The following is a 21,059-nucleotide window of genomic DNA, read 5'->3' as shown; positions in this document are numbered from 1 at the left end:
AAAGCTTTTGACACGGTCTCCCACAGTATTCTTGTCAGCAAGTTAAGGAAGTATGGGCTGGATGAATGCACTATAAGGTGGGTAGAAAGCTGGCTAGATTGTCGGGCTCAACGGGTAGTGATCAATGGCTCCATGTCTAGTTGGCAGCCGGTGTCAAGTGGAGTGCCCCAGGGGTCGGTCCTGGGGCCGGTTTTGTTCAATATCTTCATAAATGATCTGGAGGATGGTGTGGATTGCACTCTCAGCAAATTTGCGGACGATACTAAACTGGGAGGAGTAGTAGATACGCTGGAGGGGAGGGATAGGATACAGAAGGACCTAGACAAATTGGAGGATTGGGCCAAAAGAAATCTGATGAGGTTCAATAAGGATAAGTGCAGGGTCCTGCACTTAGGACGAAAGAATCCAATGCACCGCTACAGACTAGGGACCGAATGGCTCAGCAGCAGTTCTGCGGAAAAGGACCTAGGGGTGACAGTGGACGAGAAGCTGGATATGAGTCAGCAGTGTGCCCTTGTTGCCAAGAAGGCCAATGGCATTTTGGGATGTATAAGTAGGGGCATAGCGAGCAGATCGAGGGACGTGATCGTCCCCCTCTATTCGACATTGGTGAGGCCTCATCTGGAGTACTGTGTCCAGTTTTGGGCCCCACACTACAAGAAGGATGTGGAGAAATTGGAGAGAGTCCAGCGAAGGGCAACAAAAATGATTTGGGGTCTGGAACACATGACTTATGAGGAGAGGCTGAGGGAACTGGGATTGTTTAGTCTGCAGAAGAGAAGAATGAGGGGGGATTTGATAGCTGCTTTCAACTACCTGAAAGGGGGTTCCAAAGAAGATGGCTCTAGACTGTTCTCAATGGTAGCAGATGACAGAACGAGGAGTAATGGTCTCAAGTTGCAGTGGGGGAGGTTTAGATTGGATATTAGGAAAAACTTTTTCACTAAGAGGGTGGTGAAACACTGGAATGCGTTGCCTAGGGAGGTGGTGGAATCTCCTTCCTTGGAAGTTTTTAAGGTCAGGCTTGACAAAGCCCTGGCTGGGATGATTTAACTGGGAATTGGTCCTGCTTCGAGCAGGGGGTTGGACTAGATGACCTTCAGGGGTCCCTTCCAACCCTGATATTCTATGATTCTATGATTCTATGATTTGCAAAGTTGCCTAGGAGGGGGGTTGAATGCCTAATTCCCTTTAAATGTGATGTACTGGAGAATACTGGAGCTTTCATTAGAAGTTCTTGTTAGAATCATAGAACTGGAAGGGACATCAAGAGGTCATCTAGTCCAGTCCCTTGCTCTTGTGGCAGGACTAATTATCTAGACTGTTCCTGATAGGTGTTTGTCTAACCTGCTCTTAAAAATCTCCAATGATGGAGATTCCACAACCTCCCTAGGCAATTTATTCCAGTGCTTAACCACCCTGACAGTTAGGAAGTTTTTCCTAATGTCCAACCTAAACCGCCCTTGCTGCAATTTAAGCCCATTCCTTCTTGTCCTATCCTCAAAGGTTAAGAAAAACAATTGTTCTTCCTCCTCCTTGTAACAACCTTTTATATACTTGAAAACTGTTATGATGTCCCCTCTGTCTTCTCTTTTCCAGACTAAGCAAACCCAATTTTTTCATTCTTCCCTCATAGGTCATGTTTTCTAGACCTTTAATCATTTTTGTTGCTCTTCTCTAGACTCTCCAGTTTGTCCACATCCTTCCTGAAATGTAGTGCCCAGAACTGGACACAATACTCCAGTTGAGACCTAAGCAGAGTGAAAGAATTACTTCTCATGCCTTGATTACAACACTCCTGCTAATACATCCCCGAATGATGTTCACTTTTTTTGCAACAGCATTACACTGTTGACTCATATTTAGCTTGTGGTCCACTATGACCCCCAGATCCCTTTCCACAGTACTCCTTCCTAGGCAGTCATTTCCCATTTTGTATGTGTGCAACTGATTGTTCCTTCCTAAGTGGAGTACTTTGCATTTGTCCTTATTGAATTTCATCCTATTTACTTCAGACCATTTCTCCAGTTTGTCCAGATCATTTTGAATTTTAATCCTATCCTCCAAAGCACTTGCAACCCCTCCCAGCTTGATATGATCCACAAACTTTATAAGTGTACTCTGTATGCCATTATCTATATAATTGAAGAAGATATTGAACAGAACCGGACCCAGAACTGATCCCTGTGGGACCCCACTCATTTTGCCCTTCCAGCATGACTGTGAAACATTGATAACTACTCTCTGGGAACGGTTTTCCAACCAGTTTTGCACCCACCTTATAGTAGCTCCATCTAGGTTGCATTTCCCTAGTTTATTTATGAGAAGGTCATGCGGGACAGTATCAAAAGCTTTACTAAAATCAAGATAGACCACATCTACTGTTTCCCCCCTATCCACAAGGCTTATTACCCGGTTAAAGAAGGCTATCAGGATGGTCTGACACAATTTGTTTTTGTCAAATCCACGATGACCTTATTATCTTCTAGATGTTTGCAAATTGATTGGATACTTATTTGCTCCATTATCTTTCCAGGTACAGAAATTAAGCTAACTGGTCTGTAATTCCCTTGGCTGCCCTTATTTCCCTTTTTATAGACGGGCACTATATCTGCCCTTTTCCAGGCTTCTGGAATCGCTCCCATCTTCCATGACTTCTCAAAGACAATCATTAATGGCTCAGATATCTCCTCAGACAGCTCCTTGAGTATTCTAGAATGCATTTAATCAGGCCCTGGTGACATGAAGACATCTAATTTGTCCAAGTAATTTTTAACTTGTTCTTTCCCTATTTTAGCCTCTTCTGATCCTACCTCATTTTCACGGGCATTCACGATGTTAGCTGTACAATCACCACCAATCTTCTTGGTGAAAACAGAAACAAAGTAGTAATTAAGCACCCCTGCCATTTCCACATTTTCTGTTATTATTTCCCCCCCGCCCCATAGAGTAATGGGCCTACCCTGTCCCTGGTCTTCCTCTTGCTTCTAATGTATTTGTAGAATGTTTTCTTGTTAGCCTTTATTGTCTCTACTTTGTTTGAGCTCATTTTGTGCCTTGGCCTTCCACTCCAATTTATAGGCCAAAAAAGCTTGGGGAAGTTTGGAAAAGTTTTGAAGAAGCAGCAAGAACTTTTGGAAGGTTGTCCAACCCTCCAAGCAACTACGGGCTAAGATGCACCAAATAAAGCAATGCTTCAGGATGAAGAGTTAATTCATGACCTGTCAATTCTTATTTTTTCTAGTAATCCTATTAAAGCTAATGAGACAGCTCACCTTAATCAGGGTTGCAAGACTGGGCACTAGGACACAAAAGCACATAAGGAACAGGTCTGATCCCTTTGCCGCGAGAGGCAATGGCTAACCTTACCAGTCAGTCCATCTCATAAGGCGTTGTTCTCCAAGAGGCATCTAAAAATTGCATGAAACCTGGACAGGATCCAGCACACGATTGGATCAGATTCAGGACACACTCCATGAACCAAATACACACTTTACTTACATTGTAAGCACTTTGGGTCATTGTATTTGTGCCTAGGCCTGAATCCCTGATTGCAGCCTCCAGTTACTACCGCAACATAATACCTAATAATTTCTGGAGTAATTCCAATCAGTAAGGCACACCGGGAATGAATTTGGCCAGTATCTTTAGAGTTTCAACCATCCCATTTGCTACTGGCTGCTCCCAAACATAAAGCTAACAAACCCAGTCACTTTGTTTCGCCGACATCTTATCTATTTGGCATGATGTACTTTTCGGTATCATGAAATTGCTCTGCCTGCCAAGAACGTATGCCAGTGAAAGGAGGAATTAAAGTGATAAGAAGTTGCGAAGAGCTGCAGAGCTGGTTGGAGGAAAGTGAAGAAAATGCAGCTTGGTAGACACATAAAAACAAGGCTACGTCAACAGAACAATGGGACTTAAGTAGGTCTACAGACATTGTAGGACAATACAATATATAATTGTTAGCTGGAATGCACCTGCACAGAGCAATCACTGTCCATGTTTTGATAAGAGACTGTTAAATGCCCACTCCCGTAAACACAAGTCACATTTTGTAGAGATACGAGTTTTAAAACTCACATTAAAATGCCTCAGTTGCCTCGAAGCTGATTCGTGCTTGGCTACGGCAAAGGGAAAGACACGTGGCATGCATGGTTCACCACGGCATCTACATTTTATTTACAATAAACTGACGGAACGAAATGTAACGGGTGGAAGGAGCGCAGGAAGCGGCGATGAAGGGTGAGGAAGCCTATGTTTCAATTCATCACCCGCACCACAAAGGCAATGTTCAAACAACATGATGGGTCTGGCTTATATCAGCCGGAGCCAGGAAATGCAGGGTTAAGGCTGACTTGAGCTTGGTCCTTAAGTCACCCCATGGTGATATGTGTTCTTAAGATGCCAGGTCTGCTGCAATACCTCAGGCTTCAACAGGATGACTTAATGTTTACTATTTGCTCTCTTACACAAGATGAGATTCCAGAGGGGTTTTCTGAGGGCTCCCGTTTCCCACTTTTAACCCTTCCCATCCCGTTATGGCACCCCTCCCTCTGGCGAGGAAGGCTATGCAAGATGCCATCAGATGAACAGCAGTGACCTCTAGATAGTAACAAAGTACTATCCAGCCTTACCCAACAGGAGCTCTGTCTATAGCACACGCCCAGCTCCTGTTAGCTCCGAGGTTCAGTGAGCATGCGATCCACAGTCTGATCTGACATTTGCACGGACACTAGACTGCAGGGCTGGCTTGATGAAATTATTTCTGGGCAGTCTGTCCTCCTGTGTAAATTTCTTTCCTACCTGAGTACGATCAAAGATTGTCAGCCAGTGGTTCCGAGTGTGATTTCCCCATCCCTTTGATAGATTCGTGAGTCAAACATTGGGCTAAATTGGTCCCTGGTATAACTCCACCGACATTGTTGGACCAAGGATGATTCTGACCCATTCTGCATAACCAGAAACATATACAGACGTCTTTAAATGTATCTTGGTGACACCCCTATTGAGAACTAAACTGGCAGCTATCAGAACAAAGTGATAAGAAACAGGCACCTGCATCTGCATCATTTTGCCTTCCTGTCTTCGGGGAGGTCGGATCCCGCACCCTTACTCAACTGAGTAGTCCCTTTGGCTTGCGGTGGGACTGTTCTAACGAGGACGTGCAGAAGCATCTGGTCTTCAGATGGCAGAAGTATTATGTAACTGTAATAGGTGGGCATACAACTGTTCCCAGAAAAGCAATGCTAAGATAAGTTGGCAGTGAGTCAAGATGGCACATGTGTAAGCTATACACAATATATAATAGCTATAGTTTATATACTATTTATATATACAGTTTGCCTATTGTTGTTTCTGTTCCCTTGTCCATAACCTCTGTCTGCTTGTCCAGCTTCAGACTGTAAGCTTCCCAGGTAGAGACTGCCCTTCTTGAGCGTTTGGAAAGTGCCTGGAACACAGTGGATACAACTGCCAATAAATAATAGTAATAACTGGTGCCTATTTGGAAGACAACATTTCTCTTTGCTCATATCGATACAAAACGTTTTAAAATAGCATACAGCAAGCGCAGAGAATTGGAGACAGCTAGAAAAATTGAAGCAGCACTGTGGCCCAGTTAGGGTGACCAGACAGCAAGTGTGAAAAATCGGGATGGGGGTGGGGATTAATAGGAGCCTATATAAGAAAAGGACCCAAAAATTGGGACTGTCCCTATAAAATTGGGACATCTGGTCACCCTAGGTCCAGTGAATAGTGCACTAGGCTAGACGTCAGGCAACCGTGGTTCTAATCCCGTGTGCATGATCAAGTTACTTCATCTCTCTGTACCTTTCTTTCCCTTTTTTATCTGTCTTCTCTGTTCAGATTGTAAACTCTTTGGCGCTGGGATTGTCTTACTATGTACCTGTACAGGGCCTGGCACAATGGAGCTCTGCTCTGGGATAGGGCCTGAGGCACTATTACAACTAACTAAATAATAATCATATGAAAGGCTAATTAGTTCCATAACTGATTGTCAATACACGAAAACCCAATCTCTGTAGTAAATCCCCTTACAATATGCATTTGGGGGGTGGGGAAGCAAATACTCCAGCAGCAAGTGCACCGTTCAGCTAAAATAAAATCCCAGACAGAGTCATATAGTCGTGATTCAGCAGCGTCTGGGAAATTTCAGTCAATGAGAAACAAAATTACTGAACAATAATGATGCAAAAAAAGAAACGTAGGAAACCACTATATTTTGATTTTACTGAACTTAGTGCAGAATCTGATTTTCTCCCATCACAATGCATCCCACTTCCACCAGTTCTGCAAAATATAATAAAAGGGATCCCAGCCTGTAACCTTGTATGTCAAAGTTGAAGCTTGATGTAGGAACTGCATGCCACGGGGTTGGGAATGGTGATATGCAGGGCTTGATTCTTATCTCATTTACACCAGTGTAAGTCAGGAGTGACTCTACTGAAGTCCATGGAATTAAACCACTGTAAACAAGAGGAGAATCAGACTCAGAATTAGAGGGTGAAATTCTAGCTTCATTATAGGCAACGACAAAATTTCCATTGGACTTTACAGGGGCCAGGATTTCACTCTGATTTCCAAGTGACCAGTTCAAACACGGTCCTGGTCAGTGGTGACCAAAAGCTATTACCATCAGAAAACTACTTAACAGCTTCCATGAAATGAATTGGTTTCTCAGTCCAGTTCCTACAGGGCAGATAGGGACCATGCCACAAAAATGCTATTAACACAATAGGGCACGATGTTGGAGGCCTCAGCACAGACACAAAGGACTGAATGGTCCATAGTGACTGAAGAGTAGATCTGAGGAAACACTGGGAGGGCAGTGTAGTGAAACCGGCATTGCACGTCTTTTGTGCCTTCATAAGAGCTTTAACTCTCCAGGGCCGTTAATCTGGCACCTTTCACAAACTCTATATTCACATAAAAGAAATATGATTCAGCATGGAGCGAGTTTTTACTGCAGCCTTAAAAACCGGTAGGAAATAGAGGTTTATAATGGAATGGCTGAGAGACCCTTAGCTCCAGCATAACGATGCGAGCTGTAGCTACTCTCATAGACGTGTTTACAGGAAAGGCATACGCTTGAAATTGCAGAAACAATGTTCAACATCATGGATAAAGAGGAAAAAAATGACATAAGTATATTTCAAACAAAAGGCCCTTTTGGCTTCATTTCTTCCGTTACTGGTTTTGAGAGAGCCGAAATTGAATCCTTTATTGAAAAGTGAGATGCAGGAATTTCCAGCACTTTTTTTACAGACCTCGGCATTTAACCGGTCCTCTGGGGAACGGATGGGAAATTCTGAATAGGCAAACACACATAAAACTAAAGGTACTAGTCCGTGGTGTGCTTCTCCTCATTGCTAGCCTTCCCCAGCCCCTGCATAGGTCTATAAGTCTGAGGCTGTTGAACAAGAACAAAATTGTTATCTTCCTAAAAATAAGAGGCTCAGGAGCAGAAGAAGAGGGGATAATTTTTCCAGCCGTTGCTCAGTGTCACTGATGCCTCCAGGCTATGAAATTAAATGATCCTAATGAACAGATACGCTCCAATCTTCCGAGTCCCCACTGACAGCACAGTTGATCTATCTTAAAAAACAAAATTACAGTGTGCAATATACAGTTAGAGACTCCAGACAAACACACTTATAAGAGGTTGGTGATACACAATGTATTTAGGGCTAAATCCTGATTGTGGAGCCGTAGGCACGGGTCGTATGAAAGTAATCAGGACCTAGGCGTGTGCAGCCAAAGGAAGAATAGGGTCCTGATTTTAATAAATCAAAACTGCTCATTACTTCTGTATAAGAACCTATACTTCAGGGGTGAAATCCTGGCTCCACGGGAGTCAATGACAAAATTCTCTGACTTCAATAGGGCCAGGATTTCACCCTAGGACTAGCAGCCTTAATTAAAAAGTGAATTAAGAAATAAAACTGGTTGATAACCTCCTGCGTGAAAAGTGCTTAGACGTCTTTATAAACCAAGTGTGAGGTGCAAACAACCCAGCCTTCTAGATGGGACTGTTTCCAGAAATATCAGGGCAGATGCAAAACAAAACCTGTTGCTGCTTCTTTAGTTTACAGCCTCCACCTGCCAACCCTTACCCGTGGGGAGAGTAGCCCTTCCTCATTGAGTTGTCCCATTGATCTTGCTGACATCACTGAGATGACTCAGGGAGGAAGGATTCCTCACAAGTAAGGGTTTACAGGAGGGTTTACTCCCCTGCATGGAGTTCAAGGTTGTCCAGTGCTCTAAGGAAGGAGGGTGGTCTAGAGACTGCATGAAATGCAGGAGGGACTTTGCTGTTGCTATCAATTGTACATGGCAGGTGCTCCGATACTACAGTGACGTATGGCTGTATAGAACCCTAAAATAGAGAAAGTGCCAGAATGTGATGTGGGTGTGCAGAAGTGAAGGGGAGGGAACATCCAAGGAGCATGTCAGGACTTGAAGAACACAAGGGCTCCTCCTTCACTGTGCTAGGACCACAGCCGCTCCCCCTCAACACCAGCCCACAGAATGAATCACAGTGAAGGCTGTGCAATCCTCTTACACACCAGGCTGCTTGGGGAGTGGGCCTCCCTGCGGTACAAACCCCTATGGCCCTAGGAGCAGGGTGGCTGTGTGTCTATCGGATTGCACTTAGTACTGTGTTTTACTGTTTGCTTTTCATCAGCTGTGCTTGAAACCCAAGTCCCAAGGCATGTCCCTCTTTCTTCCTCCTGGGGAAGGACACGATATTCAAACCGCTGGGTTTAGTTCGTTTCACAGCTACTTTTCCAGCCTTTTCCTCATCTGTCATCTTCAATGAAAAAGGTGTCAATTTATGGTTTCCTTCCCCAATGCCATCCTGATGAAATCTGACCACCAGGGTATAATTAGGTGAGACAGTGACTAGGTGAACTTATCTCATGTAAAATGGAAGGGCCTAAGTGTATTTAATCCTGCACTTAATAGATTATATAGATATAAACATATTAGCGAGTAATAGACAAGCACGTACATAACCAATACAACGGCTGGCCTAGTTTTCAGTGTGGCCTTTGAAAAAAGCCCATTGGGAAGGTGTGCAAACAAAGCCATTGGGAAGGTGTGCAAACAAAGCCAAGTATCCTGTTATTCAATTCTTCAAATGTCCCTGATTTGGGTATGGGACAAGGAGAAAGTTACAACGAGGTTATGGAAACCCCACCAAATATAATCCGAATAAACAAGAGAAGTCCCAGAAGTCCCTGCCAATAGTTTTATTATTGCTAAGAAATAGGTAAGCATATTACATAATCTGGTCTGTAACATGGAAGTTTATATTCAGACACAGACATTTATTATGTAACGAATCAGAGGAGGGGGTGTTGATAAAAAGTATGGTGTCATCTTGGGTATAAAAAGAGTGGACTGAAATTTTATTCCATGTCAATGTAGCCAAACCATTGGTCTGGCATATCCCATCTGGTCACTGTAGTGTGGCATTCTGTGCCTGTGCTGAAATAAACCTGTTCCTTGGATCTGAACTCAGAGTTAGTAGTGGTTTTGTCTGCTACTGCAAAAGGTGTGGGTCTGCTTTGCTAGGTTTGTAAGGTAACCTGTGGGCCTGGTCGGTGGTCCCGAAACGTATTTACACACTACATCCAAGAAAGGAACGGATTCAAATGCAAAAACTTGTGTATCCATTAGAAGCTCTGGAGTTTAATCTATGCCCATTTGAACAACTGTGGCAAATGTGTGGATGAAGACAAGCGTGGTGGAATCAAAAGGTTCAGCACAGTAGCTTCTCAGGGGCAAGGGGGTGGGAGGGTGGAAGAATTATCCTACTCTTATCTATTTGTAACATTCATCAAACATCATTGCTACTCCAAATCTTCATCCTTCTGGAACTTTGCAACATCTGTCAACAACCATGAACCAGAAATCTTGTGGTTTACTTTTCTGGCAGCAAAATTTGCCAGAATGTGAGATATTCAAGCAAACATTCTCCTCGTTTGGACGGCAACGATGGAAAGAGTAGGCGAGACGTGCACATGCAACTTGTATTCACCTTCTTAAAAAAAAAAATCCAAATACATCTTTTTTGGACTGCTTTCATCAGCACTACTTCTGAGTGAAATTACTAGACACTACTAGCTTTGTGAAAGCACACAGTTTCCATCTGTCAATTGAAATTGGCAAAATTAGATCTTGAATCTGAGCATTTAGACCATTGTCAAACCAGTCAGATTGGTATAGTGCTCAAAACAGATTGTATTAAGAAGGAGAAAGAGAAATTGTCTCGTACAGCTGCATCTTGTCAAAACTCTACCCAAGGAGGATCAGTTCCAGAGTGACCAGTATAAAATTTCATGCAACAGGAGGCTCTGAATAGTTGTGGAAGTCTGTACTGAGCTAATCAGCAAATAATTCACTTTAAATTTGTCTCTATGCAGGCTGATGACTTCTAATTGCCGGTTCAGAAATACAGTTTGTACCCTGATGATTTTAAGTTGTTCCAAGTTATCACAAAATTAACTATTAGGGGAGGAAGATAACTTCCCTTCCATCTCATGGAGCTAAATATTCACTTAAAAGTAAAGGCAAATATGATCTTACTTAAAAACACAAAGCTGCTGCTACAGCTGGATTACAGGATTAGATGTAATGCCAGATGCTACCTTAAGAATTAATGGCAAAATCTGGACCAATGTTCTTTTAGAACATCTGTGTAAACAGAGCTAACATATTTTTTACATGAGTTTTAATGCTAGTGGCAAAGGTTTTCGCTGCATGGTTTGGAGGCACTCCTGGTTTGAATTCAGCCTTGGAATGTGTCACGGCTTCTCTTTAGCGGTGAAAAAAAACCTGAGCATCCACAACTCCCATTGATTTCAATGGGGCTACTCCTGATTTGCACCAGCGTAAGTGAATGGAGATGCAAGAGTCACAGTTACAATCCAGTAGAAAGCCAGCAAGCTTGGGCACGGGAGATGGAGAGCAGCCGATCATCCTTGGCTTTCGGAGTAGTTTAAAAACCAAGAGGACTGATTCAGAACTAACTCACTGCAGATCATAAACCAATATAACTCCAGTTACCACCGTGGAGTAACTCCAACATGAGCAGTGAGTCAGGCTTACAGTTTAGATAGCACATGGCAGCTGAATTTATGGTCCTGCTTCCAATGAGGTCTATCAGAATATTGCTAACTGACCTTTATGAGCATAGCTTTTGGACTTCAGCCTTTAAATAGTGAACTACAGAGTAAAATAGCGCAATAAGACCTATAGCAATCTCCATGTGGCTAGATGACTTAATGATTCCTTGGCTAAGTTCAATGAGTATAACTTTAAAACTAAACTTCATTTTAAAAAAAATTCTCCGTGACGCTCCCCAACCCTGTTAAAAAAAAAATCTAAGAAAAAAGAATTAAATTAAATTAACGTATGATGTTTGGCAAAAGATCTAAACCCAATCTGGGATGGTACTGCATAAAATCCATTTGTAAAAACAATATTTAGACTAACTTCTTAAGGTATAACTACTATACGTAATATACACACACAAAGTAGATGTAGGGGTACAGATCCACAGGCGGTATAAATCTGTGCAGTCCCACTGACTATGCTATGCCGATTTATACCATCTCAGAATCGGCCCCATGAACACAATGGAAAAAGCAAACACACCCATGTCAGCCAGTTGTAAACAAACTTGATTGCATTTATTGGTTCCTACCAAGTCAGAGAGGCAGAAAAACCAAAGGCTATTGCAAACTTTAACAAGATCCTTTAGGATTAGTTTTCTACATGGGCTGACAAGAAGGTAGTTAAATTTTCTGTGATTTAGTGATGTGAAATATTACAGATGCACTGAAAACAAAACAAAACACAAGTATGGAACAATTACAGCGAGGAGATTAGGAGTAACCTTGAAAAAGATACTGGAGTAACAGTCAATTCTCTTTAAAACGTCTTTGGGTAGGTAATTCAGTAGAGAGCCATTTCAAAAGCTAGGACAATAATGAAAAATACATGTAAAAGATTAAATTTAATTTCTCTGATGAGATCATATAAATTGTGAATATTGTGCCATGCGTTTTAACCATTGGGTGAATTGGTCTTTATGGAAATAACACTGGTAACTAGATTAAGGCATGCTGGGGAAATTTGTAGAAGTTTCTTACTTGCATTTCCCAATGAATACTAATCAGCAGCACCTCTTGCAATTTGGGTTTAGGCCTTTACTGACCAAAGATGAATAACTGTGGTGAACTGCGCGGTGGCTTTGTAATGAAATTAAACATCCACTAGGGACAGAGAAGAGACAACTGTCAAGGTCATAAAATTCATGATCATCTTCATTGTTGGTGTAAACAAATGAGGTTCTACCAGGAATGAATTTGGGCCCATATATTTGAAATAAAAACTTTATTTGTGTTATTAACAACAACTTTTGTGTTTAACACCAAAATAATGTTAAAGCTCTCATTTCATTTTCATTATTTAGGCCCTTGGTTTACTTTGTGCACTTCACTCAGCTTAGGTCATGAAAACTGTCTCGTCAGTTTCACCTTTTCTAATAATAAATTTCACTTTCTTATTCTTATGGGCTAGCACAAACACTGTGATATCTGGGTTCACGACATACATATGGTCCAGCATATTCAACGATCACAAAATTTACCGCAGAACTTCACTCTTTGCTACAAAGCTATGATCCAGAATCTCAGCTTTCATTTAAAAAAAAAAAAGTTCCTAGCCCTTATGGGTGCAAATAACACCTCAGAATAGGAGCTGAATTTAAACTGATGCCTGTGTGAGTCTGCAAAGAGCCTAAAACAATGGCTCTGAGAGGTGGCTGAACAATGATTCAGCAGTGGTCAGACAGGCACCAAAACACAGAGGTACACCTATTCGAGCTGCTCCTGTTTATGCTTCCCATGGTCGCATTAGCTATTTTGGCCACAGCATCACACTGGGAGCGTGTGCTGTGCACCACAATCCCCACATCTTTTTCAGAGTCACTGCTTCCAGGATACAGTTCCCTAGGGCAGTGGTTTTCAAACTTTTTTTCTGGAGACCTAGTTGAAGAAAATTGTTGATGCCTGCGACTCATCAGCTGGGGATGAGGGGCTCAGGGCTGGGGCAGAGGATTGGGGTGCAGGGGTGAGGGCTGCAGGGTGGGGCCAGGAATGAGGGGTTCAGGATGAGGGAGGGGGTTCTGGACTGGGGCAGGGGGTTGGGGTGCAGGAGGGAATCAGGGCTCTGGGCTGGGGGTGCAGACTCTGGGATGGGGCCAGGGATGAGGGGGCGGGGTTGGGGCATGGGCTTACCTTGGGTGGCTCACGGTCAGTGGCACAGTGGGCGTGCTAAGTCAGGCTTCCTGGCACTGTGGATTGCGCTGTGCCCTGGAAGCAGCCAGCAGCAGGTCCGGCTCCTAGATGGAGGCACGCAAGCGGCTCCACGCAGCTCTTGCCCACAGACACCCCGCCCCCAGCTCCCATTGGCCAGTTCCCAGCCACTGGGAGTGCGAAGCCGGTGCCCAGGGCAGGGGCAGTGCACAGAGCCCCATGGCCCTCCCACCTAGGAGCTGGACCTGCTGCTGGCCACTTCCGGGACACAGCACGGTGTCAGACCAGGTAGGGACTAGCCTGCCTTAGCTGGGCAGCACCACCGACGGGACTTTTAATGGCCCGGTCGGCGGTGCTGACCAGAGCTGCCGCGACCCAGTGCCTCACATTCCACAACCCAGTACTGAGTCAAGACCTGCAGTTTGAAAACCACTGCCCTAGGGTGACCAGATGTCCCGATTTTAGATGGACAGTCCCCATATTTGGGGCTATTACCCCCCAGCCCCATCCAGATTTTTCACACTTGCTGTCTAGTCACCCTAGAGTCCCCAATCCTATAAGTATGACCTATATTGTTTGTTCCCAGGTGTATACATTTACATTTAGGCATATTAAAATGCACTTCTCTTTGATATTAAAAAAAGTACTTCGTTGATTAATTATATGGAGTCCATCCTTTCTTGATATAAAACCACTGAAATTAAATGAATTTAAAAAACAGAGATTCATGTGGCCAACATATTTTTAGAAGAGTTGTAATTTACATGGGATTTATTTTTTTTCCATTGGTGTTTTGTAATTGCTTGTAATCCAGTGGAAGATTTCACTAAGGGTGTGGTACCTGAGCCTCTTGTCGAATTCAACAGGAGCTGTGGATGCTCCCTGGCTCTCAGGATTAGGCCTGTCAATACATTTGTTATATGATAGTTTCTTCTAGTCCACCTTATAAATATGTACATGTCATTTAAATAAAATATTTATTAGGCAAATTCTGATTCAGGTGTTATTCAGACAGAACGCCCATTGAGTCAGCAGGAGTTTACTCCACTTTTAGTCTGTGCTTGCCAAGTCTAAAGATTTAATGATACGGCCCATCAAGGCTGATAGGACATTCGCTAAAAAGCAAACACACATGTACGCTCCACTGAAGTTTGGGATTAAATTCCTGAAAATTGACAATTCTTTCTCTTCGTGCCTCAACTAAAAGGTGACATGCAGGCTAAACAATGTCGTAGTTAGAACATGTGTACATGATTGTATATCATAGAGTCCAAAGTAACCACTGTTCATGGTAACAGTGGGACAAGGAACTCAAGAAACACAAATTCAAGGCACCTGTCAGAAACCACTCGTGAACTTGGCCTAGCAGCAAACTTCTTAAACAAACCCAAACAATCGGCTGCGGTTGTGAGGATGGGGGAGGCCAAGCCTTGAGTCTTTCATGAGTGAAAGAAATGAACCTTGTTGAATGAAACATACTGTTCCCCCCATCCAAAACTGATTACGTTCTTAATTCTGTCACTTTTTCTTTTCACAAAATAGACCCAACAAAGCATCTAGCCAAAAAGTGCCTGAAGCAATTTGATCTGCACCCTCGTGCATTAGTAGCATTAGGAATTAGATGCTAGGGGATGCTCTGAAGTAACAGACAGAATAGCACTGCAGTCTTTGGCCCTGATCCTATAATGCCTATATGGAAATCTCCCACTGGTGTTCTTTTTCAGGGCTTGAACCAAGTGTTGTGAGAGAAAAGACATTAAAGATAGTGGGGTGCTCAGATTTGAAGATAATGAGTCCATATAGCTGCCCTAGACAGACAGACAGACTGACCCAAAGCCCACTGAAGTCCATTTGACTTCAATGGGCTTTAGATCACACTCCTAGTCACTTGTGAGATGAAGTCAATGGGGGTTCTCTCTGATTTAGGAATGCAGAATTGGGCCTTTGCCAGTAGCTATTTAGTTGTCAAAAGTTGTTCTCATCTCACCAGACCCATATGAACCACAAAGCTAAGACCGGTTTCTGTCAAAATTAACAGATTTAATTACTACTGGGGATTATACTTTGACCGTATGTTCCTACAGCCAATGATAGAGCAAGTATTCTGTTCAGATGCACAGACAACAGCGATTGCCATAAAATCAGCGTTCCACATTCCAGCAAATTAAACTGCAGTCCATCACCTACTTTGCCCACGTTGACTGCAAATTAGCAACACAAACTGGTCCATCTATTATATGTTTGTCGGCCAATAGCTCAAACAATCAAAATCCACACTCAGATACAGAGTGCAGAAATACCCACAGATTGACAAAAGGTGACACAGCACATCTTTTACTGAAATGGGACCAGTCGTAAAATCTACATTAAAAAGCAAACTCAGATTATTTCTATCGAGCTGTCATTTATTGTAAGTAAGAACCAGGAAAAAAAAAAAAACAAAACTCAAAAGCAAACCCAAGGCGATACCAGAGAACATGCGACCATACACAAAGTCCTACCCACAGACCTCTATAAATAAACCTGTGTAGGAGATCCAGTACTGAGAGAAATAAGTTTGCTTCCAATTATATTTTTTAAATAGCAAAACTAAGTAAATCAATAATGACAGAGGGGAAAAACTCTTTAGACCTGATAGTGAAGGATTAAATTTAAACCAATGCTCAGACTCACAAAAACTACTTTCAGGCTGTTTATTAGTTTTCTGCTATCATAGATGATGAATTTATTGTTGAAATAGAGTTTGAAAGGTAACACTGGAGGTTTTTTTTTTTTTTAAAAGGACTCTATTCAAAACATAACTTACTAAACTATAGGACAAGAAGGATGCTATTAAGCAATAGCTGACAAAGTAACCATATAGGAACACACAATTAATCAAACATAAATCTAGTCAGGATGTTTTTTCCGCTTTTGGTGAACCTTTAACGCACAGAGCAGTTTGACTAAGTCTTTTATATAGGAATAAGAGTTCATTTGCAGATCTTTTGCATTCCATAATTTCGTAAGGCTTCAAAGCACATATTAACAGATAAACATTCAAGCTTTTAGGGGAATCTGTGCAGGGTCTTCCTAGCTGCTGTTTCCTTGCAGAATCAAGAGCAACCACTGGAAAAAAAAAACAAAAAAAAACAAAGAAAAAAACCCTACAAATGTGGCATCTCTTAACTGCACTCTACACATTACCCCAATTTTTATACAATTCACAAACATTTCCAGGGGGCACATGCCTCCTGCCAGACATGTTCAGAATGCCTGACCTTTAACCCCTGCAGTAACTGATCCTGTGCACACCTGTCTGACATGAAAACCATGCAAAAGCTTTTTTTAGCTATTGGTAAGCCTCGTGGTAACCCCCTCTGCTTAAGCCACAGAAACAAGCCATGCTTTTGGCCCATATACTTAGGACTTACACCTGCTGACGGTCATAGATCCACGCTATCCACAAATATTTAGAGCCGTTGGACTAGTTTCACAGCTAAATTGAGCTAGACTGACAAAGGTTTCAATAAGTCAGAAGCCTATCCACACTTTGGACTCATTAAATCTTCTTGATCTGCAGAAGCATTTGGTGTTTTCAGTACAGATCCAAATATATACATCGAATACACTGTTCATATGGTGCTTGACTGAGCGCTCACTTGATATTAGTGGAAGGATTCCCGCTGACTTTGGTGGGCACTATATTGGGCCTTTTGAGAGGAAGTCAAGCCTGCATTGCAAGAAAGGAAAGGTCTGCTCTGTAATAGAAGAAGGTGGTTCATTTGCAGAGGAAATGAACATTAAAATATAATAAGATGCCTTCAATTTAAAAAGAACTGCACGTTGGTGAAATTCCTTTGCTGAGTAGTGCAGGGAGCCACACACAGGTCTCCGAGCTGCAGGCCTGGACAAAGAACTCTTAGCAGAACATATTCAGCAAATGATAATGCAAACTACAGGGAAGGTGCACTGCCTGCTTGGATGGGCACATAAATTCCCTGGGTCATTAAATATTTAGAATCGACAAACAGATAATTTAGCAGGGAAAGGACTTCCCTAGTTTTTCTCCCTACAAATAAATCATTGTCTAAGTCAAATTGAACAAAGAACTACATTTGCTTTAAGGAAAAGCATAACAATTATGAAATGTACTCCTTTGCTTAAGGGGATAGTGCATCCCAGGTGACATGGCACTTCCATAGAGCTATTCTCACTCGGCCATTAAAAGAATGTAAAGATGCTTCTCTTCTTTTCATAATAAAGGGAACTTTTAACGCAAAGCTGCTCAGTACTGTGGTTTATGGATTCATGCTTTGGTAGGCAGGGAGAGTCACATACATTGCATAACTGTTTAGAAACCACCTTTGTGAATCTGACATTTCTTTCAAGCTAAGTTTTTCCAAGACAGGTGCTCATCGAGTGCTGGCCCTTGCTCCATCTACCCATCCACTCCCCTCATCTATCTGTCTTTCCGTCTGGCTGCTTTTTAAGTTTCACAAAAATGCTTTGGTTGCATTCCTTCCAAAGCTGCTTGACCTTCAACTGAATGTGATTTGAAATGCATGCAATCCTTAGACTTCAGTACAGTAATTTGGACTGAGCATTATTTCACGGGCAAGATGAAGATCTCTTTACTAACTTTTACGGTGCTTGACAAAGCCTCGCCAAATATCTTCAGAGACATGGTAATCAATAAATGTTATTCCTCCCTCTATCTTTAAGAAAGTTACACTCAGGATTTACAGATTAATTTCACTACATAGAATGAAACTGCCAGCGATTGGAAATAGTGAAAACTAGAGAAATTCCAGTCCAGATTTATACTAGGTACGCTCGTTACCATTGTATACGTTGTAAACATTGTTCTGTTAAAATAAAATTCCCCCCCCCTCACCAACTCAACTGGCAATTCCACTATAGCATAAAGCTTACATTGTTTTGATTAGATCTGCCTCATTAGTAACCAAACATCACAATTGTCCATCTAAGTCTACTATTTTTGTCATACAGATAATTTGCTAAGGGAATTTTGTTTCCTGTAAATACAATTGAAAGATTAGAGAAAAGTTGCAAAAAAAAAAAAAAAATCAAGCTCCATTGAAGAATAAAGTACAGTAATGCTACACAATGGCTCGGATGCAATTACTGTGCCAGACAAAACACTGCTACATAAGTCTCACTCCCATAAGGTAGATGCTGGTTTCTCTTTTTTTTACAGCTACAGGTTAATTTGTCAAGGCTATTTTCGGGATTTGGGGATTATCAATCTGATATGTAATATGAAGGGCAAAAATACTCCTTGAATCTGAAGAGGGGGCTTATTGCCCCCTTCTCCCCATAAAATTGAAACATGATAATCAACTCGGGGGACATGGGGAAGAATCTCTCGACTCACTGTACTGCTTAGATATAAAAAGCTACCCTTGACCATAGGTTATATTACATTTTTGGTATAGAATCAACATGAAAAGAGCCATTACTTTGTTCTATTTTCACTTTTCTTCTCTATTCTATTTTAATAGCTACATAGCCTAATTCTGCTCTCACCCTAGTTGGAGTAAAGCTACTTTAAGTGAGGGGAGAATGAGGGGTATAAAGTTTGTGGGTTTTCTCTCCAAGGATTTCTCGTAATAATGGATTACAGCAGTTTTCTAAGAAGGATTGTGTAATTCCTTCTAATGACAGCATACAAGTTGGTGCTGATACTGAGGGGAAAAGTGATCTCAATTGCACACTGGTTAACTAAAGCTAAATCAATAAAAACCATATTAATAAATAATGCTTATAATAGCAATGGCAGGATACAGACAGCAACCAACTGGCACATATCAAGGAAATGTAAGCATTAATTATCTGCAGAATGTCAGTGCTACACCTACATGACACGTTTACATGTGCAGCAAAGCTAAAAGCTCAATTCTGAAGATCATCAAGACAGATTAACAACTCTCCTTTCATACAAGACGTCTCTTGCATTTTCCTGAAATTCAGTTTTCTAGTTGTCACAACTAAGAACACGTTGCTTTTTTTAATTTGCGGGGGGGAGGGGGGATGGATTTGGAGGGGTGCAATTGGGAAAGAAAAGGGGAGTTAGAAAGACTGTTTGCACTTTCTCCATCCCTAGCTGTGAATAAAATAAAGAATAAAAAGAATAAAAATCAAACAGGAGCTTTCAGAACCCGGAATGAAAACGCAGGCGTGAACTCAGCTTCTCAAAAGCAATTCTAATATGTTTCATTTTCCAATGTGAAGTAACACACGCACTCACAGATCTCTTATATAAACAGTTAAAGGGTTACTGCTGGTCTCAAATTCCCCACAGTTTTTAACACAAATAAGGAGATATCTTTAAACTTTACTCTTTTCCACCCCCCTGGACAAATAAGTAAAGTTTAAGGAATTCTGATTTTATTGTTTCCTTGTAGGTCCTAAAATGAATTTGCTTTCAGCCGTTTCCCCCTATTATGCTGGTTTTCTATTTGCAGCCAAGAAAAGACTTAAAGTGCACAAGACCAGGTATGTTTTCTTTGATGGTTTTTCTTGAACTTTATCAGGGCTTTATTCATTTGTAGCTTGAAGTATACTTTAATGCTTCCTATACAGTAGCAGGACTGGGAGAACTTTAATTGAATACCAAACCTATTAACCAAGACACACATGCTAATCCTGCTGGAGGCTTTTGGGTTCTATGGCAGTACAATAAATAATAATCAGAATAACAGAAGAGACACTAAAATCCCACTGCTGATGCGAGCCACTGCTGCTCATCTTTCCCTGGGAGGTAGCAAAGGCCACTCCGGTTAGCACAAGGTGTCACATCAGTTTGCTCTGAAAGGTGCACCTTTAACAGCTGCATTCAATTCTAGGTCAAAGAGGCTAGGACCTGATCCTCAAACCAACTCCTGCTAGAACCAACCAAGTCTCTTCCTCAAGGATTCACAAACCAAGTGGCTTTAAAGACTGCAGCCTGCCAGGCTTCTCTGTCTGCCATGATCAACCCTGACTGTATGGACTTAGATGAGTTACTCCAAGCATGGAACCTGACCCATCCAGAGAAACAAAACAAACAAAGCGGCGCTCCCCCAGCACTGCCTGAAACTCAACGGCCAGGTGCTGGACACAGATGGCCCTCAGGGGTGGGGGGCAGAGGGAAACACCCAGCAACACCATGCAGCAGGACACCCCACACCCCAAGCTGGCATGGGGCAGCCTCTCCTGGGAAAGGATATGGGTTACAAACCAGTCTGAGACACCAGCTGCGGGGCCGGGTGGTTTGCTTGAGGCAGAAGAAGACAGTGGGTGCCAGGGCCGGGTAAGGGACCTGTTCCTCGTCCTCTTGGGCTGGATCCCGGGCAGAGGAGCCTCCAGAGCCCAGGCTGCCCTGGATCGACTTGCAAGGGCTGAGCACATCCTCGTCCTCTCCCGGCTGGGCTGCCTGGCTGGGGAGGGAGGCTATGGGCACCCGGACTTCGTCACTCGCCAGTGGCTGGAAGGGCTCTCTCCTCTCGCCATCAGTCATGATAGCAGCCGGGACCTGCGGGGCAAGGAGCAGGGGGCAAGGGTCACTCAGGCATCGGGGGAGACCCCAGCGCCAGGGTGGGGCACACCCTCCACCTGGATGAGAGAAGCGCTGGGGGAGGGGGGGCAAGCACTGGTAAATCCAAGGGAGAGAAAGGGGAGGGGGGAGCAAATAGATAGAAGAAGGAAAAGAAAAAAAAAAAAAAAAAA

General features: G+C 42.6%; 1 protein-coding gene across 1 annotated transcript in view; it reads right to left on the bottom strand.

The window, feature by feature from the left end:
- The window catches only part of CACNA1H (calcium voltage-gated channel subunit alpha1 H), a 478,708-nt gene extending 457,858 nt beyond the window's left edge, over nt 1–20,850 (bottom strand). The window contains exon 1 of the mRNA XM_077827747.1: nt 20,561–20,850. Coding sequence (XP_077683873.1) covers nt 20,561–20,850 — 290 coding nt within the window. The remainder of the gene's footprint in view (nt 1–20,560) is intronic.
- Nucleotides 20,851–21,059: the final 209 nt, after the last annotated feature.

The sequence above is a fragment of the Eretmochelys imbricata genome, chromosome 10 (genome assembly GCF_965152235.1).
Source record: "Eretmochelys imbricata isolate rEreImb1 chromosome 10, rEreImb1.hap1, whole genome shotgun sequence".
NCBI classification, from domain to species: Eukaryota; Metazoa; Chordata; order Testudines; family Cheloniidae; genus Eretmochelys; species Eretmochelys imbricata.
This window is presented reverse-complemented; position numbering and strand designations above follow the sequence as displayed.